The 25,144-nt window shown below is 36.9% G+C and overlaps 1 protein-coding gene across 1 annotated transcript in view; it reads left to right on the top strand.

Annotated features, from left to right (window-relative positions):
* EYS (eyes shut homolog) overlaps window positions 1-25,144 on the top strand; it is a 1,118,553-nt gene that overhangs the window by 436,290 nt on the left and 657,119 nt on the right. Inside the window, exons 16-19 of the mRNA XM_074861787.1 lie at window positions 1,438-1,560; window positions 2,056-2,169; window positions 3,298-3,411; window positions 3,863-3,976. Of these exons, the coding sequence (XP_074717888.1) occupies window positions 1,438-1,560; window positions 2,056-2,169; window positions 3,298-3,411; window positions 3,863-3,976 (465 nt within the window). The remainder of the gene's footprint in view (window positions 1-1,437; window positions 1,561-2,055; window positions 2,170-3,297; window positions 3,412-3,862; window positions 3,977-25,144) is intronic.

The following is a 25,144-nucleotide window of genomic DNA, read 5'->3' as shown; positions in this document are numbered from 1 at the left end:
TGCACTTAATAAATGCTATAAAAACAGGGTTATTTTAGTTTTTAAAGCTATCACAGTAGCTGTAGGAATACAGATTTGTTTGATCATTTTCGACAAAAGATCCTGCCTTTTTCCCCATATGTAAAACGTTGATGAACTCAAGGTCAGGTATGAGACAACTTGATGGCATACTAGAATCTGTTCCGCCAATACCTATGCTACTGAAATGTCATTCCTTTATAAATCTTTTTTAAAATTAAATGTGAAGTTCAGATCTTCAGCCAGATTTGGTATCCAAGTTTGAAGACATTGGAATTAATTATATTTAGCTCACTGAACCAAATCTCTGGTTTGTCTTTAGTGGCTTTTCATGCTGTAATTGTTAAATTATAATAAATTGGTCCAGTCTCTTTTGATCTTTGCTGGAACATTATTTTTGAAAAAATCTAAAACTCTTTAGAAACTTTTTAAGTGCTCGATTAATAGGAGAGCAGTAAACTATATTTCTTATACTTTAACTTACTGATTTTTTATGAAAAAAGTTACAAAAAAATGTCTAAAGTTTGAAACCTGGCATTTATATTCAGCACTTGGATCCTAGGTCCACACATAATGATTAATTTTTAAAATTGCTTTATATCAATTAATAAAAAATATTTGTTGGGTTTGAGAACAACTATTTTTCAGTGAAACAAAGAATATTTACTTGCAACTGTTGTGTATGTTCTAAAATAAAGGTGCTGGCATCAATGAACCATGTGATTTTCTTGCTGGATGATGTCTTCAGAAACTATAATACCATGGCCAATATACCTTAAGTGTAAAATGTAAATTCATATTTTATCTTTGAATTTCTTTTTAAATTTTGTTCATATGTAGCCCTCAACAGGAAACATGGATGTTCAGTGTTTCACAAGATTAGGTTTCATATTAACTGTATGTTAACTGGTTAAAAAATCAATACCAATAAGCTGCCAGACCTGTTAGATCTTTTAATATCTGCTTTATAACAGAACATATTGGGACAATTTTCTTTTTTGGCTTGGAAACATAGGATGTTTTCTTAGTGTGGTGTACAGAACACAACACTAAAAAATGAGAAGGCTTTTATCAACAGTGTGCTTACTGATATTTCAATAAAATTAGGAATATCTGCATAAAACCACTTGAAGAAATTGACATTCTATCAAATTCTCTTGAAGACCTGTTGTATCTTGAATGGCTTTATTATTATTGCAAGCAGGGCTTTATCATACAGTTCTTCTGTTCCATTTAGAATTTTGTATACAAAACTGACACTTTCAAAGAAACTGGAAAATTTGACTATCCTAAATAAAATTTTGAAATGTAAGTAAAGAACACAAAAGACCTTAACAAAATTCGTCTCTCACCTGACTCTTTTCTAAGACTAAATGTGATAAAAGTTTTTGTATCTTCTGTTACTCTATTTTTCATCAGGTTTTAGTGGTCAGTTTTGCGAAGCACATGTTGCTGCCTGCCTGTCACAACCGTGTGGAGCCTCCAGCATCTGTCAGGATATTTTGGGTGGCTATCTTTGTTTCTGTGCACCTGGTTTTATAGGTGGGTTCAAAGGAGTGTTGTTTAGTATCTGCTTAAGTCGGTCCTAAACCACAGAAAGAAGGTTATTCAAAAGTAGCAATACATATAATTTGACAGTGTGCTTCTGGTTCAGGCAGAAGCAACTTTTGTTTCCTGGCACACAAAAGTACTTGGCTATGTAAGAGTATTCAGCTGTAAAAAATACTGACAAGTGACTCTTCAATAACTCTTACTTTATACTATTTTAGACAGGGTGTCTGTCTTACACTGATGTGATTGCAAGCCCCAACTGTATGCAAGTTGGACTTAATTTATCTGAACATTATATATTGTATATATATATTTCACACTTTTGCCTTTAATCAACAAGAAATGAATTTCCCAAAGACAATTTATGGCTCATTGGTAAAAGTTCCCTGTCTCTAACCTCAGTTATTTCATTTTGATGTTGCTGCTTGCACTGGTGACTCACCAGTGGCATGTTCCTAATGAAGTGAATCCTTCACTTGTTTCCAGGTAATAACTGTGAGACTGAGGTGGATGAGTGTCTTAGTGACCCTTGTCGCAATGGAGCTACTTGTGTTGATCACCTGAATGCCTTCAGTTGCATCTGTCAGGATGGATTTCAAGGTAGTAAAAAAATCCATAGAACTATAACTTCCTAAATCTACATTGAGTCTTACACCATTTTTTTAACATAACAGATGAGATGCATGTATACTTTTAGTGTCATCTGAAGTTATAAATATGTAAATTCAGCATAAGTGCATCTTGAGTAAAGTTATCTACCCTGTTTTCATGACAGCATGGAACTAGGTGTTTGCTGATAGGTGGTGGCTTAGCTGTTTAAAATGGATCAATGGGGTTCAGTGAAATTTTGTATATACTGTTTTCTGTAAACTTTTTAAACTGTTGGCAGATTTAATATAATACAATCAGAGAAAAAAGGTTTCGTTCTTGGCATATTTGTACAATTTATATGATAAGTGGATGCATTAATATCTGCAGCTATTCTTTGCTTTCAACTCAGATTATGAATTTAAAGTGCATCCATTTTATTTTTAGTGCATCATTTTTTAAAGATCACGGATTCTTAATCATTGAAATACAAAGAAATCTATAATTCAAATGTCACAGGGCAAAATATTACATTCCTACTGCTATTTATATTCAGATCAATTATCACTTGCATTTTTATTTATTAAAATTCTTTGAACTGCCCAAACCTCTCAACTGATGTGATTTTTCATTTTTTCTTCAAATGATAAAAAATTAAGTTCACTCAGAAATATTAACAATAAAGTATTTTTATATTGTAAGTAGCTATGTGATTATGTTAGCTATCATCTAGACTGGAATAAATTGTGTTCTTGTCTACATCAGATTTCTTTTTCCATTTTCTGGGAGTACATCTGTTGCCTTATCAGAAACACAGGGAATATTTCCTCTCATGTCATTGCAATACAGTCTATTTAATGTAATTTGTTTTCTATTCTATATTCATATTACAAGAAAATTGTCTGCTTTAAACCTTAGGAATCTATTCAATGACCACGCTTTTAATCTTTTGGGAAAATTAATGAATATCTTAAACATTAAAAATATCGACATACTGTCATAGATGTCCAAATTTTAATTTAAAAAGGGTGTCAAATAAATTCCAGTATGTGAGCTATATTCAGTTAAATTGAATGTCAGTATTTAACTATATGTGCTATGCAGTAACTTCTCTCCCCTTTGCCTGATATATATTTATAGGCACAACTTGTGAAGCAAATATAAATGAATGTCACTCTTCTCCATGTCTTCATAATGCATCATGTGCAGACCTTATTGGTGGCTATGAATGCATCTGTCTACCAGGCTTTACTGGTGAGTTGTGTTCACAGTAAACCTTGTTTTCCACAGCAAGGTAGTCCACAAAGCATCCATTAAGACATCAGTGACTAATTTGCTTGTGTTACCTTCTCATTTCTCTCTATCTGCCCTGGTCTAATGTTTCATTTGCATTCCAACAAACTGGAACACTGACTCCATCTGTAAACTAAATAGCACAAGATAAATTAGTCTGCATTTAAAAAGGACTTCAAAGCTTCCACACAGAGGGAAGATTAGTTACCATTTAGCAACTCAGAAATAAGTTGTTACTTATTCGTGGTGTTAAGAATTAAATGGATGGTGACATTAGTACGTGTGGCTCTTTATTTGGCTGATTTATGTTAGTTTCTCCACACAAGTTGTTGGAGATTCTTGTGGTGCAAATGAATTAGAAATTGGCACCTGATTGTCTTATTAAATGTTCAAATCTTTCATCTTTTCAAAGGTTCAAGATGTGAAACAGATATAGATGAGTGTGCTTCATTTCCCTGCAAGAATGGAGCCACCTGCATTGACCAACCTGGTAATTATTCCTGCCAGTGTGTGGCTCCATTTAAAGGTAATGAACACCAAGGGAGAGGGGAAAGCAAACATAATTAACTTTAGAAAGCATTTCTGTCAATTGTCTAAACTCATTTCACTCTTCTTACAGCATTATTAGTCCTTCATTTTCTCAAGCAAAGCTTTTAAAGTGACCAGCCAATTATACCTTAGGCTGCAACTAATGTGAAGTAATCTTTGTTTATACATCTACTAGGAGTGTTTATTTATTAATCAAAACAGATACTTCAAAATCAGTTTCTTAACAAAATAAGATTATTTATGAAATGAAAGGCATATGCCCATTAAGCTGCCATCACAAAGGTCTGTTGCTTTTCTACACATTTTTCTCTCTGACTTGATTGGTCATGGCATTCTCTAAATTATTTTTTCATTCTCAGAAAACAATTTATAGTTATCTTAGAATCCAAAATGGTGTGTGATTATTTCTGTTGATGCTTTTAAAGGAAATACACTTAAAATGCAAGCTTTATTGTGACCTTTTTCATAAAAACTTTTTGGGGGTTAATTTTAAGCACTCGTTAAAATAATTTAAAATAACATAATGTGCTATGTTCTTGAGCAAATCTAGTTCAAGTGATAATCTCAATTAAAGGCACTTGTTGATTTATAAATTAAATATAAATGCATTTTTCCTCCTGCAGTTCAATATAATGATACATACTTAGGATTCCAGAATAATCATTAAAAGGCAATTTTCTTGAGACGGCAGGGCTTTTCCTCTTTACGGAAGATGGCTGCATTAAATTCATCATTCATGAGAAAAGAGTGAGCTCTAATGTTTGTTCTTATTATTTTAGTTAATGGTCAGAATTGAGTTTGTCTTTTTTATTAGTTTTCATTTATGTTCTGCTGAATAAAATCTAGTATAATAACAAGTAAATGAGTACTGCAGTATCAGAATCGTCTCTGCTCAGAAAGATGTGAAATCATTTTCAGTACATGGTTAGAAATACTGGTCCCTTAAGTACTTGTTTCACAAGGATCCAGATTTTCAGAAGACTTCAGTATTCATTTAGATATTTAAGTGATTAAAATTTCAGAAAGTCAACATTTCTGTAGCCATCCTTCAAGTAGCTAGCAGTGTCTAATACTCTCGATGGAAAAGTTAAAACCCTGCTGGCAAGATTCATAAACGGCAGCTGAGATCCTCTGAAAACATTGGTACAGGATGTCTAGAATCTATAGGATTCTTGTTGAAATAAAAGATTTTTTGAGACTGTTTAATTCTTTACAGGTTTACTTGGCATCTTTCAAGATCAAATTCTTATACTGATGTTATCTAGATTTATGATGGTATAAATAAAAGCAGAATTAGTTTCTTATGAAAACTCTACCTCAGCCTCATGCCATCTATTTAGTATTACACTGCTGTAAATGTAGTCTTTAACAGATTCACAGTAAGCCAACATAATGGGTAGTTAAACTATATTTTCTAATTGTGTGGAAATATTCAGGTTACTGTAAGGAACAGTTTTGTGTGCACTAATTACAGATTAAAGAATTATTTTATTGAGAAAGTAAATACATTATATTAATCATAGAAATTACGTAGGAATATCTGTTTTATTTTTGGAATATTTTTCATAGATTTTCTTGCTGCTTCTGTTATTTTAAGTGGAAAAACATCAATGCTGTATTATGAATGCTATCATTTACTTGGAAAGCAATCTGAAGTTGTATTTCCATAATGGTTTGATTCTCATATCACAAAATCTGACTTGAAGGGTATGCGCCACTGTTAGGGACATGTAAGATACCAGTTGATCAGGCATGAACAGCAGACCTCTACTATATAGAATGTAGAATTAAGGAATTCAGAGCATGATTTGGACATTTAGGTGCATTCATACAAAAGGTAACCTGTCAGATTAATCTATAAATTATTTTATCTATAGAAACTGGTTTGCATATATTTATCTTTCTTTCTTCCTCATTTCCTTGACTGTTCTCATCTTGAGAAGGAAACTATGCGGGATTCCAACCAGAAAGTTTTGATTTTTCCATTTTCCTTTTTCTTCCCTTTTATTTCTTCTTTTTAAAAAGAAAACAGAAAAATTTTCACATTTTTGCTTTCTTTCCATTTCACTTCTTTTGAGATCTAGTATAACTACTTCTCATTTTTATGTGCTGGAAACTTTCTGATAGCCTGAATATATATTTTTTATATCTTAACAAACTTTTACATTAGTCCTATATGAATACGAAAAGTCATCAGAAATTTTATTAAAGTGTACTTACAATTTCTTGTATTTTTCTTGTTTTGCTTTTTTTTTTTTTTTTTTTAAAACATGGATTTGTCTACTTTGACATGACTCATTCCATTCGCTTCCACAGAATACTGGAAGACATCCAAAGTTTTAAGAACAATGATGCTTTTGCAGTGATATATATCTGGATTTTTCTTCAAATGTCCAACAGTCCAGGCTGCGTAAATTAACCCTACAAGCCTGATCTGTGAATGATGTTTTAGTTTTCCTGTGGGCATAAACCTTTTTAGAAAATCCAGTGTCCGTGGTAAAGCCAATGCATGGGGAGCACTGGAGAAGAAGTATATCTTCTGATGCTGTTGCTGTAACCCTAACAGTGACAAAACTGATTCCTCTCCATCAGTGTTCCCAAGACAGAGGATTTCCCTACAGCTAATGTAGATCACTGATCTTTCTATATAATTTAGTATTTCATGGGAATTATTGTCACTGAAATTGCTACCTTTGACTTTTCCCAAATGTTCAGCTGAACAGCTTGAGGGTACTAGCAGTCCATCTATGCATAATTCAAAAGAAAACTGAAGAGATTTATAAGACTTCCAGGTATGAAATAACATCCTTGTCAACTTCTAATAATGTTCTAATTACTGAATATGATAATTGAAGTATTTTCATCCTATTTCAGCCAAGTTCCTTGTCCTGTGGAGGAGAAAATTGAATTTCTATTTTCCAAAATCATAGAGCTTTACCTGTAGTCCTGATAAGTTATAAAATAATGAACTTCAAAGTCCATATACTTTAATATCATAACTCTTTTGACCTTGATTTGGAGGAAGGTCAAGATTTGATTAAAGACCAAAAAAAAATCTATACCAGATTATGTTATTACTGAAGACATTCCTGTGTAAACCCACACAGAAATCCTAGAAGTTACTGAGCCTCCCTGAGCATGTGTTGTAACTAAGGTCAAATGGAGAAAAAATAATAGCATCTAGATTTATATAATATGCTTTTGCCATTTGTAACAGTAATCTATGCCACAAATACTGTATGTACTTGTGAATATATTCTAATTACCCCAACACAACAGTCCACTTTTTAAAGTCCAGTTATCTGTTTCTGTCTGCTTTCACTAGTGTTCTGTTACTGACTTTTATAGTACAAATTACACCTCGTACTTAAATGCTGAAATGCTGTTTACCATGCTGCCACTTACACGTACTATAGTATAATGTTCTCTTCATACAAGATGTAACCTAAGTACATCTGGTATAGTTGCTTCTGCTTGTCCCTGTAAATATGCTACTATTTTAGAAATGTCTCCCTCTTCCACTCATTTTCTACAATATCTACAACACTGATAGTCATGTATATTGGACATTTTTTATCGGAGGACATTCTGAAGTCAAGTTATTCATAAACGGAGAAAGGGGATTTAGCTGGTTTTCTGTTGCATTCCGTACCAGCAAAGTAACTATTGCAACTGGGGGCTGGAAGGAAGATAAACTTAATTTGGGTGCAGGACAAATCAAAGATTTTAATACCAGCAACAGGAGACAAACAGCTCAGAAGTATATTCAGCTACAGTTCTGACCAATATGTTATCACTGGTAGTCTTTGGCAGTAATTTCTCCATTACAGTGTTAAGCAGGCCACTCAGGCCTCTTATGAGCTTGATTCCATTATAGTATCCTAGCTAGGAAGTTATTATAATAACTTTTCTATTAAGATATTGATTCTACAATTGTAGCCTTTCTATAATAGAATCACAGTTATTACAGAATTGATATTAAGTGCTTCAGAAGACTGCAGAGTGTGTGAGAAACATATTGTGAGACTGTATCTTGTTTAGGGGTCTTAACAGTTTCATGGAAGGTAGAATGAAAGCTCCCATGTCTCTATCAGGAAATACTGTCTTGTTTCATTAAAAATTCACACACAATTCGAGAACAGTGCAATTAGTAAATTTTATAGTGCCCATTGTTACATTTTATCTATATATAAAATATGTATCTATATTTTATCAGTAATTCCATCCATGCTGTTCCTTCCATGTGGAAGCATGTTAAATGCAGCCCTGAAAGTATTTATTTACAGAGAATAATAGGAAGCAGATGTTGATAATAATCATATTTTGAAAACAACATGCCCTTTACTTTTCAATGAAAGAGGGAAACACTCCTCATTCTTTTATGCTAAGGAGTAAAAAAATATTTTTCCAAACCTCAAACTTACCATATTTTTCAGTCCCTTGCTGGTCTCCATTACAATTTAGCAATGTATATTTTTTGTCTTAAGCTATTTATTTTGTTATAAGGATGAAACATACTCATTATATTCTTCCATCTGAGCCAGCAAAATCAGAACTGTCTTTTTTGGATTGCTACATTTTTCTTTGCTTTCCTTAGTTTTAAGTCTTCATATAATGTGCAGCTGGAGGAGCACATCAGTTTGCAGATTATATCTGTCTCTTGCACAGTTGTATGAAGGGAAGGGGAGGAATGCCTGCAGTTCATTGGCTTGTTCAAAGATATCTTAGTAGAAGAGGTGCTCAAATGCTCCACTGATAAACACTGGTTTACTGTTTCTTAGTAAAATTTGACCACTACATAGTAGATGAGTCTTTCTTACACTTTTGAGTTGTTGTAGTGTTACATATCTACTTTCAAGGTACCTTTAGGTGCTTCACCCTAATCATTAACTATTTCATCCATTTTTAGATGTATTGGTGGTTTTAGTGTTTTGTAAGAACCTTGTGGTACATTAAAATATTCTAACAGCCAGGTCTGTAGTAATAAATGTAAGTTTACTCTTCACAGCTATGAAGTGCCAACTTTTCTATGTATCACACAGCCACATCAATGAAGTTAGTCACAAATACTAGGTATCAATCCTTGCTAAGAGTGTAGCAAAGTGGGATCATCCCTGTATCAGGCATGCTGCTTTTCAGCATTCTTAGCATTCAAAAGGAGAATGATTCCATTACAATTTCTAGACCAGCTCATTTTACAGAAAATAAAGTAGGGTTTGTAAGGCTGCTTTATTCTTACTTGGGATTGAAAGCTAAGATCGGATCTTGCACTTCTACACCAGAATTGCAATTTTTCCACATTTTCTACATGGGTATTTAAGGAGAAGGTGAACCAGACTACCAACATTTCTGAGACTCATGGACTGAGCCAGTATTCTGCTGTTCCCAAAGAAAGCTCTAGAAGGAAGAAAGCATTAAAATATCCCTTTCAGGTAGAGATTGTATATATGATATGTGATAGCCCTGTAAGAGTTGACATGACTATTTTTTTTTTTCTTTTTAAAAAAAAGCACTGTTTAGTAACTTGTTTTTAATAGGGCAAAGAAGTTTATCCTTTGATCCAAACTATTACATGACCTATTTAAAAAAAATGCACTATATGTGTTTGGTCTAGATGTTGTTAATAGGTATGACCTTTTTAATCAAATATATGTAATTGTAGAGGAAAATTGAAATTCAGTTCTGAGGAAATGTCTACTTATTTGTTGCAGTCTTAATGACACATGCCTCCAAATGTGTTCCAATTAAGATTAAAGCAAAAATGGTAATTGGCCATTAAACATGTTGCAAAAGAAAGTAAAGTAGTGAGAAAGGCAACTCAGCACAAAAAAAAAAAATGCTTAAGTCTGTTGAAAAGCAAGAGTAATAATGGAGTTTTCAGCATAGGACACTATTATGGGAACAGCTAATTACAAAACAGATAATAAGTAAGAAATGTAAGTGCTCATGAAGGCAAAAAAATAGAGTAGAGATAATGAAGCAATTACTTTTTCACTGCTCATAGGCCAAATCTCAGCCCTTCCTGTGCCAAGGCCCACGGAAAAAGGCAGCTTTGCAAGACCTGTGGCTCTTTCTAACATCCCTGTGTTAGACCATAAAACAATATTTCCTGTTCGACATCAGTTTATATCTGCTTTTGCCACTCTCTTGACATTGAATAGCCAAATAAAATTTTATTTAGGGAAAAAATGAGACTAGTGCATAGAGCTACGAAGGGCACTTTGCATCACATAGTAGCTTTTTGTGGGTAGAGAAGCAGAGTGTCCATGTTTGTGGTATATTACCTAGAAAATATGCATTACCTCTAAGCCATAAAGAAAAAGGTTGGTCTAAACGGCTATGCAGTGCCTAAGTGAGAATCAGTATGAACTGGGACTTGCTGTTGGCTCATATATGAAGTCACTGCAGAACATCTTTGGAATTTTTTTCTGGTATTTCTACTGATTTTTCTGGTGTTTCTAAAAGTTGCCATTTAGATACATTATAAATTCATGAGTTTCTGCCTCCAAAATGCATCAGTTCACAGAGCAAGTCTTTTGCCTTACTATTTCTAGTGTCAATTTAGACACTTTTAGGTTAGATATCCACAAGGGTCTGGCAGATATGACAAGATCTGTAGGAGACCCATGCCCTTCTAGTACAGCACTGAGAACCCAAAAGCATCTCTAAAAGCCCTGGTTGCTTAACTATGTCCGTACAAATTCAGTGAGGTATGTGTTGTAGTATCAGCTCTGCTTTCAGTCTGCACTTTGGGACACATCTTGATACACAAGGAAAGTTTTCTAAGCCTTTACAGACATGAGTACTCTGGGAGTACTCTGACATGTGTAAATCCAGTCATTTACAGCAGACAAGGGGTTTGAATTTCATTAGTCATTCTGTGACAATGGTGTACAAGAACATTGGTTACAGGGAGAAGATTTAAGTTATGTAGATGACACAAGGTATGTTCATTGGAAATGAGAATCTCTATGTATCTGTCCCTTAATTTTCCAGACAGTATGTGCAAACCACAATTTTTCAAAGACTTAAAACATGGTTACATTTTCCCTGACTGTCCTACAAATTATGAGGGCATTGCCATGGCTCAAAGAAAAGTTTACCAAATTTCGGGTGAGGAGCTGGCTGGAGAAACAAATCTTTGCAGCTTTATTTTTCTACATGGTGGGCCTATGTATGGTATAGGGTCATCTGCCAATATGCAAATAAAAGTAATAAAATAATCCTGGTATCAGCTACTATAAATAATGTCTGGCTAATATGTCAAATTTTAAGAAAATTAAAACAGGACCTAAAAATACATAAGGGTTTAGCCACCTGAACTAAAGGTGGTCATTGCTATACCTGAAAATGATACCCACAGGTCTTAGGCCATAAGGAAAAACTGAGTTTGATATCAGCTTTCAGTATTTTTTTTGCATATATTAGTAATTTCAGTTGAATTCTGATGTACTAAAAAAAAGTAAGATAAAAGAATGAGGAAAAAAGCATTCCTATATATTTCAGTAGGAAATAAATTTGTGTTAATTTTTTTTCCTTAGTGGCATTCTTTTATTTTCTGAGAAAGAGTGAAACATGTTTTAATGTTGAAATGTGAAATCCACAGATGTGGATACAGACATGTCTTCATTGTTTAGTAGTTATAAATTTGTCTATTTTAAAAGAAAAGAAGGGACCTAAATAATATATTCAACTTTTGCTTTTCTCTATTTTTACAGAAATGTATACAGGTATGGAGCAATAATATATGCATCTCTGTGTGATATTAATTTTAAAGTTTGTGATGTGGATCTATCTCACTTTGTTCCAGCATTGTTGCATGGTCTGCATTATCATATACAATTAAGAAAATGTTTTTTACTTGAAAAGTGCTAAGTATTGCTTTTCAAATATCCTCCTTTTTTAAAAAATTAAACAACAACCAACCCAACAAAAACCAAAAATTGATTTTCAATTTGTACGGGTTTCACAGAAAATGTCTTTTCACAGATTATACATAGAATCACAAAGCAATTCCTTTCATGGAAAGTAGAATTTGTTTTTCAAGGAAAAGAATGGATTTGCTATAAATTTGTACTGAAAGAGAAATTTGCTATATTTATAAACTGTTAGAGTAATACTTTGCTTAATTTCAAGTATTATCAATATATGCATGCTTCTGCAGGTATTTTTTTTTTCTTCCTATCCACTTCCACAGTATTTCTGGTTTTTATTCACATTTACTAGCCTTTAATGATCTCAGTTGTGGAGGCGTTTTGTTTTCTTATGCCACAAAGTAGATCAAACCAAGCAGCCAATGGATAAAATAATGGCAAGTTTAGAGGTACATGTGTACTTTTTAAAGTTATAGAAAATGACAATTTTGAACTTTTTATAGCAACAATTTCATATTTAGCATTAAGACATTTAATCTTTAAAGTTGCAGGGACCTCAAATTTTAGGCATCTAACTTATTGCTCATTAGTGTTTCTAGGATTTTATGATGCTCATGAAAGCCTTTGAGGGTGGGAGCCATTGAGCTGTATAAAGATGATGAAAAGCAAACCACAGATTTTAAATATTAATTAATTTTAATTATTTTTTTTTTTTTTAATTAAAACGATTGTATCCTCTAGTTTCAAAAGAACAGTCTTGGTAAAACAGAGAAAACAGATTGGGGCAGGGATTTTGGCTTTTTTTAGCTTTTATATAGCCTTATAGTGCCTTTGTACACTGGATTATCTCCCATAACTAAACACATTTTTACTTTTATTGAATGGTATTCAATTTACTTAATTTACCTTGGAAAACAGTGGTGATTGATTCACTTTAATGTCAGAAGTGTCTTTTAGATCTGTTGATAAAAGGTGAATTACAGAAAGACTAAAATGTAATGCTGTTTCAGTGGTGTTATGATGATAAAGTCAAAAAGCTAAAAACATAGAAAGTATCTAAGAAAATACATTTATCATGGAAGATTCACATCAGTCATTGGCTTTTACTTTATATATGAAATTAGTTTAGTGTCATTTTGAATAAATGGTCTCTGTGTTCTGAGCCAGAGCATATAAACTAAACAATGTAAATTTAAATAAAAACATTCTTGACTTAACATGGACTTTTGAAAATGTTCGTATATTCATGCAAGCCATATAAAATTAGCCTGTTGTAGATTTTCTCCCTGTTCTTTCCTTACTGACATCCTTTAAGCTGGTGTAGTTTTCTCATTTCATTCAAGCAAAATGCTATTAACTTTATTCAAATGATATACATTCTGTTTCATCAAATTTATAACAATGGTGAACAGAGTCTAAGCAAGGCTACTGAAATCCAATGATGCCAGTGTCATAAGGTTACTGGAGCCAGATCCCATTAAAATAAAATACATTTTTAAAGAAAACTTCTAGTTAGACAATGTCTAAATATCAGATAAAAAGATCAGATCAGCATGACAGTTTTTGTTAGAGCAGCTAGTAAAACTGGTATTGTGACACTCACTTCATAACTTCACCACACGAGTACTTCCTCTGACCGCCGTCTGGTGCCCAAGGGTACGTGCTGCTACCTGATTGGTTCTTCCTCTCTTGTCCAAACCCCCACATGGACCACTTAGTAATGATGGGCACTCGGTCTGTCCTGAGAGCTTTCTGTCCTCAGGAGTGCATATTTAACACCAGTACCAGACTCTTTGGTATTATTTAGGAAATTGCCATCCAAATGACACAGTTGTTGTTCTGATACTAGCCATAGATAGTTTATTTTCAATGCCAGCAGTTTGCAATCAGATCTATTTTGTCATTGATGCACTTTTATGGCAAACTGCTGACTTTGAAAGCTGTTATCAGATTTAATTCCTTAAGATGTTAGTAGTGAATGGCTTTTTTATTAAATTATTTTCAAAAAGAAAAACCCAAAACACTGAAGAGATGCCATTTCTGATTATAAGAGAATTCTGTAGTACACATCAAAACATTTCATGTACACATTTATGCTGAACAAATAAAACAAACAAATGTCAATAGATTTGCATAAAGAAATGAAAACTTATCTCAGGTAATTTATTTTCTGTGTCATTTTTATAAATTATGCTTTTGACTTCTAATAATAGCCTTAACACAACAGTCTTTTTCAGAAAAAGAAATCCGTTTTCAGTGTTCATTTATATTTAGAGATTCTACTGTAGAAGTATTATAAGTAAACACAGTAGAAAAGAGAACTGATTAATATTAGCAGAATGACATTTCTGAATATGCAATATGCTTCTCATTGCTAAACAAACAAAAAGAGGATTTTCCAGATAAATTATTCATTATTTGATGTATATTGTAATATGCTAATAGAGGAGCATAGCATATGCTATGATTATATGCTTCTATATATAGAGAGAGAAGTATAATATTTAATTCAATATATTGTGCCATTGAAAAGGAAATTGTCCTTCAACTGACTGTGTAATTTAATCATTTGTGAATATTCTTTTGGGGTTTGCTCAGGTTTATTCTAATAGAAAGGCTTTTAATTGTCTAGTAAAGTAAAGACAATCTATTCTTGAAATCAATAGAATATAGGCAAGAATTAAACAAGGAAAAAGGTTAAACTTGTCTAATGGAAATAAGCATAGTTGGAAAGAAGTGCTGAACTTATTAATTCATTAATGAACTTCTGCATTTGACTCTTTCACATTTGATCTGTTCGGCATACTTTCTCTTGTCAGATAACTATCTTTAGTGAATATTACCTTTTTTCTCTGTGATGGCCAATTTAAAAATCCTGATACGTCAGTGGGACAAGCCAGTTTATAAACTCTTTCCATGGCACAGCATTCCTTTCTGTCAACAATCACAGACTTACTATTTCAGAAACTTACAGATCAAGGGAGAACTTTCCTATATTTAGTAAAAAATAGATGTATTCCAATTAATCAGCTACAGTTAAACTTTTAATATTTATATATTTGCACAAAAATTTTCTAAAAAATATCTTACAAAAAAGAGAAAATGCAGAAAACATGAATTCTGTATTCTGATTAGTCTCCTTTTCACCTATAACCCCTTGACTGCTTGATTTATCCAAACAGCTTTAATCATACATTTACAGCTTTGTAAAAAAAGTGCTGATATGAGAGCAACAGTAGCAGTGCATTGTACTAACATGTAAACACCATTGCTTATTACTATCCAACCTTAATCTTTGTGTGGAAATGCATTATTCAAAAAAGTTCTACTTTAAATCTGCCAAATTTCTTTTCTTGTTTTCTTGCTACTTATATTGATTAGCATTAATAATCAATGATTTTCAGAATTGTATTAATATAATATAAACGGTTGTGATCCTTTGAGTGAGGGACTGTTCTTTTAAATTATTAATTCTCAATACTGGTTAAATTCTCAATATGGTTAAAAATTAATTGATTCAGGAGAAGGGATTGATCAAGCAGGAGACAGACTTTTTGTTTTCCCAGTCTTCCAGTTTGAATATGAATGAAATCTTTGCCATTTCTGCCAGGAGCAGAAAAAGATTTTCCATTCAGGAAATGCATATGCAGGAAAGCTGGGTGGGAGAAGAAAAAAAGAGACTGAATTTCCAATTAAAGAGTGATGTAGGTTGCTTGAAAGAAGGCCCTGAAAAAAATGGTTAGACTATTACTAGCAATTAATATTATACCACGTTTTGACCTCATTTGGTAAATAGGATTGTTAACCCAGGTGATTAACTTTATGACCAGATTTTAATTTACCATTCTTTATAAATGTCAGGATAATGTAAATATTTTTTGCTTTGTGCTGTTTTGCTTTACTTTATCTAGAACAAAAGCAAAAAAAAATATGTTTCCCCTAATTCCTTAGAAGGGGAAAAAGTCTTTTTTTGTCAGGGAACAATTCTGGTGTAATTTCAAATCAGTACAAACTTCACTGGAATTCAGACCCTTCTGGGGAGCTACCTTGAGCAAGAATCTGTAGAGGTATAAATCCATGCTCCTGCTTACAGAACAGCATGGAAAGAAGGTGCATGAGCTCCTTACCAGCCAAACATGCATCCTAGTTGAGTTGCCGTGTTGCTAGGGGAAGGAGCTGGGGAGGAAGAACAAGCTAGACAGCATTGCTGATGACAAAATGGAAGATCAACATGTTTTTCTTAGAGACCCTGAGGATCAAAAGCCTGATACCCACAGGAGCAGGATTGGAGGAGGGGGAAGGATTGGCAGAGTATACACTTGGGCACAGCAGGACAGAGACTCTACAACTGTGGAGGCTGGAAGATGATTACTTCTGACAACTTGAAGGAGACTTTCTCTTCACCTACAGTGCAGTTATGGAATAAGTATTGGGCTGTGACAACAGGTGAGGAAGAGTCAGTTTCATCTGGAAAGGCATGTAAGCTGTCTCAGTCTGACACATACACCCTCACCAGTACCACTAAAATGAAGCAATGGTTGACAATAAAGAGGGAGTCTTCTCTGACGGAGACTGGCACCTACCTGTCTGACCAGATCTGATCTCTGAGGTTTATTTGTACGTCAGAGGTCTGGATTCAGGATGTGGAAAAGAGATTGCCAATGCCTGTCTGATGCCCAGATTACTACCTTTTGCTGCTTGTCAATGCCAACAGAGACCCTGAACATATCAAAAGTGACTAGTGGACTCTAGCGGCAAGGGTGTCAGCCTTGTCAGGACCCAGACATAGTTTTCCACAGCACTGCTGGAATAGAAACATCCTGATGGATAATATCTGATTAGTGGTACCGGCAAGATTTCCTCTGTTATTACCATGGGGCTGTCTTTGAGCAATGAGGTCTGATAGGTGTTGTGGTTTGAACTCGGCTGGTAGACAATCACCACACAGCCGGAGACTTACTTCTCCCCCCTGCCCCCCCGCTGGTGAAATAGGAGAGGGACAAAAAAAAAAAAAGAAAATTCGTAGGTTGAATACAAAAAACCAGTTTAGTAATAGTAGCAAAATAACAATAACAATAGGAAGTCCTAATGGTAATACACAATGCAGTTGCTTACCACCCAACGACCACCCCCAGCAGCGATCCCGACCATACCAAAGATCCCACCGCGCCGACTGGAAAAGAGAAATGAGAGAGCACGCATCTCCTTATATACTGAGCATGACATCACATGATATGGAATATTCCAATGACCAATCTGGGCCCAGCCCTCTAGCTGTGCTCCCTCTCAGCCCAAGGAAAGTTAACTCTATCCTGGCCAAAGCCAGGACAATGGGGAAAGATAGAATCAATCAAAAAAAAAAGAATGAAGATCATCTTTGCCAACAGGATTGCTAACTCTGTGAAGAGAGTTTTAAACTACATTAGTCAGGGAATGCAGAGAAAAACCTAAAGAGAAGTAGAGGTACCTGGAGCTGGAAACAAGTCCCTGTGGGAAAGCATGACCAGGGAAGCCATCACATTTGTTGAAGTGCAACTGGGAGCCCATCTCAAGTGCCTGCACACAACGTACACAGCATAGGAAAGACAAAAGGACTAAGAAGTCTATGTGCTTTCTCAGAACTACAGCCTCCTATCAGAAGAACAACACACACAGTGAGATAGCTCACATTACTGCTATGTGGCAATAGATGGATGCAAAGTATCTGCAAATATAAGCAGGGAAGATGAGGAACCAGGGCTGAACTTCATGCAAAGCAGTGTCTTGAATGCATGGAGCTTTGTTATGGAATGGTTGGTGGTGATGCAGTGCCCAAGCTGATGGGGCAGCATGAGAAGAGAATCAGTTAAAGAAATATTGTGGTGGGTGTCTGCTACAGACTGATCCAGAAGAGTTTATGAAGGCATCTTTAGGAAACTGGAAGAAGACTCATGTACAGAGACCCTAGTTCTCATGGGCATATTACCACCCTGACTTTTGCTGGAAAGACAACCTGGAAAGACATAAGTAATCTAGAAGATGTTTGGACCATGTTGAGTACAGTTTTTTGAAACAATTGTGGGATGAGACAACTAGGGGAGGTACTTATTTGGATTCTCTATTGGAAAATAAGCAAGAGGTGATTTGTGATGTAAAGGTCAAAAACAGCTTTGGCAACAGTGGCAGTGAGATGATGGAGTTTATGGTCCTGAAAGAAATGAGAAATTCAAGTAGCAGAATAATGATTCTGGACTTCAGTGATCTGTCTTCGGTTTGCTCAGGGATTTGCTTGGCAAGCTCCCATTAGAGACTGCACCGAAGGGAAAACTGATTTATCTTGGGCCCACTGATTTATCTTGAAGGACAGTTTCCTTAAAGCACAGTTCTTTCCAATGTGTAGGAACTCAAGCAGATGTGGCAGAAAAATGGGCAAATGGAGAACTTCTGGCTGAGCTTAAAGAGAAAAGGAAGTGCACATAAGGTAGATGCAATGTTGAGCTACCTATCCAGAAGGCACCCAGTCACACAGGAACAGAATTAGGAAAGCTACAGGGCAACTGGAGCTAAAACTATCAAGGCAACTGTAGGGCAACAAGAAAAATTTCTATAGGTCTACCAGTAACAAAGAAAGATGGAGAAAAATGAGATCATATTGCTGAATTGACAAAGGACGTGGAAAAGTCTGAGACACTCAATGCCTCTTTCATGCTCTTTTTTGACCAGTGGAGGAACTGGGCTTGTTCAGCCTGGAGAACAGTTTCAGAGGGACCTAACAGCAGCCTGACACTTATTTAATATAAGCTAATAGAAAAGTCAGATTCAGGCTCCTTTTCTCAGAACACACAGTGAAAGACATCTATCCAAGTGTACATGAAAAAATCCCCAACACCTTGTCATCACTTACTGGATTTGAGGTGATAAATATGTCAATATGTGTTAAATTTTATGAAAGCAACAAAAGAATCTGAAAGTGCAGGTTACCCCTATACCTTCCTTTCTGAGTCTGTTCACACTGAACCTTTTACATTTCAAATATTTCCAAAAATCTTCTCAGAAACGGTGTTTGACATAGTAAGAATCACCTTCAACTGTTTATGGAGGGACCAAGACCAGACAAGTGTTCAGTTACATTTTGGTCAATGATACAATTTTCTACACACAGTATACAAAGAAAAGGCAAAAGAAACCTGATATGTTAATGAATCAGCAGAGCAAAATGTCTGCAATAAAAATCCTACATAGAAGCCAGGGGTCTGGGAGTATATTGGGAGTTTAAAAAAAAAATGTTTTTCTGAAATAGTTAACTCATGAAGCTTTGCCACAAAATATTGAGATTAAAAACTTAAATTTCATTAGCACTCCTATGACAGAACTGTATACAGTCCTACTTATACTGGACAAATATTTGTAAATAATAAAAACCCGTGGCATTCAGGATATATGTTCCCACTGTTTCTTATTGTCTCTTTATTTTCCAATTGTTCACCAAAACTCTGTTATGGTCTCATCCAAAATGTGTCAGTATCTAATGATGAAGAAGAATTCTACAGTATGAGAAAACTGAAGCACTGTGGGATGACTTTTGCTTTATCTACCAGAAATGTCTGCCCTTGACATGTAAGAGAATGAGCAAATCTGTTTAAAGGTTCGTCCATCAACACAGAAGAAAAACAAGTACTGTATTACTGGATCATCTGACAGTTCCACTTGCAATTGTGAGCCATGTGTTAAGATTATTAGTGTGGGTGTGAACTCCACTTCAGGAATCAGCAGGGTTGTCACCCATGTCAAGCTGTTGTGATATAAAGATGAAAACTTAAGGGCAAAATCTCAATGTGCCATATGGCTGCTTTTGAAATGCAATTTCATGATTACCAGAACTGAGAGTGTTTGCTGCCTATGGCAGGATTATCCTGCACTGGAGAGACCACTGGCAACATAAAGACAGGGAACAACTTGTGCTGTTCTTTTCTTTTGCCAGCATCACTACTGGGGTCAAAAGATTGCTGGTTTTTTTTTTTACCTCAGTTCTGTTCCTGCTTGTTGCTTTTGCTATTAGAAGCCTTAAGAAATTGGCCCTTAGATGCCTTTGCCTTACAGTAAGGAATCATCTCACCTAAAATCCTGCTGACATTTTGGACAGTGCGTGTTTCATTATTATGGAGAAAGCCTGTTCATAGTCAGTGTGCTGCTATGTGATTAACAGTAAAACAAAGGAAGGCAGCTAATGTGGAACAGACCAACAAAATTTTGTCTATAATGACAGTACAAGTGAAGGAGATACATGGGTTCAGCTGACTGCAGACAGTACTAAGTGTATAACAACTGTGCTCCCAACCATCCTCTTTTATAGCAGAGCCTAAATCATTTTACTGACAACATATCTCAGTAAATATAAGAGTACATTTCCCAAGTTAAAGTTAAATAACATTCAGTCTTATGGACACCTTAATATTGAAGTTATCCAATGAGTGTTTTTCATCCTTTCACCATATCCTACAAATTTAAGGAATTTTAAGCTTTCAAACAAGTCACAGAATGTCACTAAGTAGCGCTGTAGCTTGATCTCAACTACTGTGCTGCAGTTAAAGTCTTGTTCTTCTGAATCCATAGTAAAATATTCAATATATTCCTTCCAAATAAGCTAACCACTTAACTGATACGTTTTCCCCAAAATTATATCCAAAAAAACTGTATGAATTGCCAGTTCTGTTAGTCGGCAACTGGGTTACAAACTTAAAGCTGCCATATATGTTAGTTGACCTGTAACACTGGTTGATTCTTTGTCAGGAATCCTTGTCTGAAATTTTGAGCCTGAAAAGAAATTTAAAATTCTCAGTATTATTATCCATCTCACGAACATGGCTTACCTCATGTACCAGGTGCAGGTGCCCTTGCGCTGGCAGCGGGGCTGCAGGGCGGCCTCTGTGAGGAGCGGCCGGGACTGCCCAGTGCCGGACACAAACGGTTCCAGCCGGCTCCAACCCACCCACAGCAGGGCACGGCTGAGCCCCCCCAGCCAAGGGGGTGGCGCCTCTGGGAAAATGTGTATAAGAAAGGGCAGAACGCTGCACAGGCTGTGAGGACAGGAGAACTTAACAGATGAACTTGTGGCTCTGAGAGTGGTGCTGCCAGCAGGGCTTTGGATTTTTCAATCATGGGTTAGTGTACGCCAAAGGACGCCAGACCTTTTGGTATCAGATGGGATGCACCTGTCCCAGAGGGAGAAAAGGATCTTGGGGAAGGAGTTAGCTGAGCTCATTGAGAGAGCTTTAAACTAGACTTGCAGGGGAAAGGGGACAAAACTGGAAGTCCCAGACATAAATCCCGGGGTAGATTACCAGAGTTTGTGGGCTGTTGTGCCAGCAATGACCCTCACTCTGCCATCTCAGTGGAGGCAAGGGATAGAGACATGCAGCACAACAAAGATGCAAGGGATATGGATGGATCAGTAACTGCAGTAACACCTGTGAAAGGTCAGGCCAGACTTAGGACCTCTAAATGCAAAAAGGTGCTGAGGACATCAGCCCATTTGAAGTGCATCTCTACGAATGCACACAGCATGGGTAACAGACAGGAGGAGCTTGAAGCCATGATGCAACAGGAAAATTATGATGCAGTGGCTATCACGGAAACATGGTGAGATGTCTCCCATGACTGGAGTGCGCCAATTGATGGCTACAAGCTCTTTAGGAGGGATAGACAAGGAAGGAGAGGTGGTGGGGTGGTGCTGTATGTTAGGGACTGTTATGATTGCTTTGAGTACAAGTATAGTGAAGACAGGGTGGAGTGTCTTTGCGTTAGAATCAGGGGGAAGGCCAACAGGGCAGATGTTGTAATAGGAGTCTACTATAGGCCACCCAACCAGGACAGAGGGGTAGATGAAATATTCTATAGGCACTTAGGAGAAATCTCACACTCGCTTGCCCTTGTTCTTGTGGGAGACTTTAACTTCCCAGACATCTGCTGGAAATACAACACAGCAGAGCAGGATGAGTCCCGGAGATTCCTGGAATGTGTGGAAGATAACTTCCTGACACAGCTGGTGAGTGAACCAACCAGAGAAGGTGCCCTGCTGGACCTCCTCTTTGTGAACGGAGAAGGACTGGTGGATGATGTGGCGGCTGGAGGCCAACTTGGGCACAGCTATCATGAAATAGTAGAGTTCTCTATTCTTAGAGATGCCAGGAGAGGGGGTAGCAGAACTGCCATCCTGGACTTCCAAAGGGCTGACTTTGTCTTGTTTAGGTACCTGCTTGACAAAATCCCTTGGGAGACGATCCTAAAGGGTATAGGGGTCCAGGAAGGCTGGGTGCTCTTTAAGAAGAAAGTCTTAATGACTCAGGAGCAGGTGGTCCCCACGTGCTATAAGAGAAGCTGGAGCCAGAGAAGACCACCCTGGCTAAACAGGGAGCTTTGGCTGCAACTCAGGGAGAAAAGGAGAGTTTACGGCCTTTGGAAGAAGGGGCTAGCCACTCACAGTGATTACAAAGAGGCTTGAGGCTATGCAGAGCGGAAATCAGGAGGTCTAAAGCCCAGCTGGAAATTAATCTGGCTTCAGCAATCAAGAATAACAAGAAATGTTTCTGTAAGTATGTGAGCAGCAAAAGAAAGACTAGAGAGAGCCTCCATCCCCTGCTAGATGCAGGAGGAAACATGGTAACAAGTGATGAGGAAAAGGCTGAGGTGCTTAATGCCTTCTTTGCCTCAGTCTTTAATAACAAAACTAGTTGTATTGAGGGAATCCAGCCTCCTCAGCCAGAAGACAGAGACTGGGAGAAAGACACACCCCGCAATCCAGGAGGAGATAATCAGTGACCTACTGCATCACATAGACACACACAAGTCTATGGAACCAGATGGGATACACCTGAGGATGCTGAAGGAGCTGGCTGGGGTGCTCACCAAGCCACTTTCCATCATTTACCAGCAGTCCTGGCTGACTGGGGAGGTCCCGACAGATTGGAAACTGGCCAATGTGACACCCATATATAAGAAGATTTGGAAGGATGATCCAGGAAATTACAGGCCTGTCAGCTTGATGTCGGTGCCTGGGAAGCTGATGGAGCAGCTCATCCTGAGTACCATCATACAACACATGCGGGACAACCAGATGATCAGGCCCAGTCAGCATGGGTTTATGAAAGGCAGGTCCTGCTTGACAAACCTGATCTTCTTCTACGACAGGGCGACCTGCTTATTGCATGAGGGAAAGGCTGTGGATGTTGTCTACCTTGACTTTAGTAAGGCCTTTGACACCGTTTCCCACAGCATTCTCCTGGCGAAACTGTCTGCTCGTGGCTTGGATGGGCACATGCTGCGCTGGGTAAAAAAATTGCTGATGGCTGGGCCCAGAGAGTTGTGGTTAATGGAGTTAGATCTCGTTGGCGGCTGGTCATGAGTGGTGTCCCCCAGGGCTCGGTTTTGGGGCCACTCCTGTTTTACATCTTTATTGATGATCTAGATGAGGGGATCGAGTGCACCCTCAGTAAGTTTGCAGATGACACCAAGTTGGGTGGGAGTGTTGATCGGCTCGAGGGAAGGGAGGGGCACTCCAGCCATCAGAGTAGAAATTCCCCTGCAGCCTCTGGAGAAGACTGTGGTGGAGCAGGGTCTTGGCAGAAACTGTGGCCCATGGGGGATCTGCACTGGAGCAGGGAAAACCTTGAGGAGGAAAGAGGGGCAGAGGGAAGCTGTTATGGACTGACCACAGCCCCTCTTCCCCATCTCCCTGTGCTGCTCAGGGGTGGGGAGGAGGTAGAGAAGTCTGGATTGAAGGAGTGAAGTTGAGCCTGGGAAGAAGAGGGTGACAGAGGAAGCTGGTTTTAGTTTTGTGTTTGTTTCACACCATCCTATTCTATTTTTAATTGGCAATGCATTCAATCAATTTTCCTCAAGTTGAGTCTGTTTTGCCTGTGATAGTACTTGCTAAGTGATGTCCCTATCTTTATCTAGACTCACAAGGTTTTCTATCTTATTTTCTCCACCCACCCTGTTGAGGGGGAGTGAGAGAGTGGCGAGATGGGCATCTGGCAGTCAGTCAAGGTCAACACACCACAACATAACTTTATGGATTTGATTTGCCACATGACTACCTAGGTGTTTTATGTTGTAGTGTCACATTGCCCATCACCAGGTTAAGGTTACAGCCTAAGAGGAAAGTTATTGGGGCAGGGAGAAGCTGCTCCAGGAAGGAATGGCTGGGCAATCAGAGCTGGGGCAACGGCACTGGGGAAGTGGGTGGGGGTCCTGGAGTACCGCAAACCCTGGGCAGGTCCTCCAGAAAGTATAGCATAGACACAGCCCAGCCTCAGCAGTCACAGAAAGGCAGATGGGCTTCAAAGGAACTCAGAGGGGCTTGTGCACAGTTTTTTTGCAGACCCAAAGCCACTGAGCTCTATCTGAAATTAATCCTGAAAGAACAGACTTGCCTTTAGCAACACTGAGGGAAAAGGGAGACAGCTTTACAAACCCCAAACCATTTGATCTCTGCTCTCTCAGCCCTCATCATTTCAAGTTTCACTATTGGAAAACATGAATCTGTCTTGCTTATGTTCTAACCAAGAGTCACTTTAAAGGGCCTTTTAATCTTTTTTGATCTATTTATTGCAAATTAAAGATTTAGATGAGAGCATCTGTGACCCAAGATCACCATCACACAGTTCCTTGTATAGCCCAGATAAACTTACATCATCTATTATATCTTAGAGTGTTTGTTAGGAAGAAGTAGAAAGGGATTGTATGAGACTTTCTATTGTATGGAATTTTTATAAATGATAGAGGCGGTCACTCATTATTAAATACCTACATAATTTAAGTAAAATGATTTGTGTGTAATCACGAATTCCAAGTAGAACAATTATACAAGGTTACTTGTATTTCATTCATGTTCAGTATTATGGGTTAATGTATAAACACCTCATATAGTAACTACAACAGGGTATCCAGAAGAAATAACAGGAAGCTTCAGAACAAAATCATTTTTTTAAATACACTTTTTGAGCCATTTTAGAGGACAAGGTTATACAGAGAAACTATCAAATATATTGAGATAGGTATTATGATTTTAAAATGCTATGCTATTGTATAAACAAAACAGATAAAATTGTCTTTTTTTGTTTGTAATTTTACAAAGCAAATAAATGTTTCTGCATGGTAATATATGTATATGTACCTCTGAGACCCTCCAACTCACTTTTAACCAGAGCTATAAAGAAAATACAGCTCATAATAGGCAGCAGCTGCAGGGATATGTTCATTAGTTAAACACTGACAGCTTTGCCATTTTCCTT

Source organism: Strix uralensis, chromosome 3 (genome assembly GCF_047716275.1).
Source record: "Strix uralensis isolate ZFMK-TIS-50842 chromosome 3, bStrUra1, whole genome shotgun sequence".
NCBI classification, from domain to species: domain Eukaryota; kingdom Metazoa; phylum Chordata; class Aves; order Strigiformes; family Strigidae; genus Strix; species Strix uralensis.
This window is presented reverse-complemented; position numbering and strand designations above follow the sequence as displayed.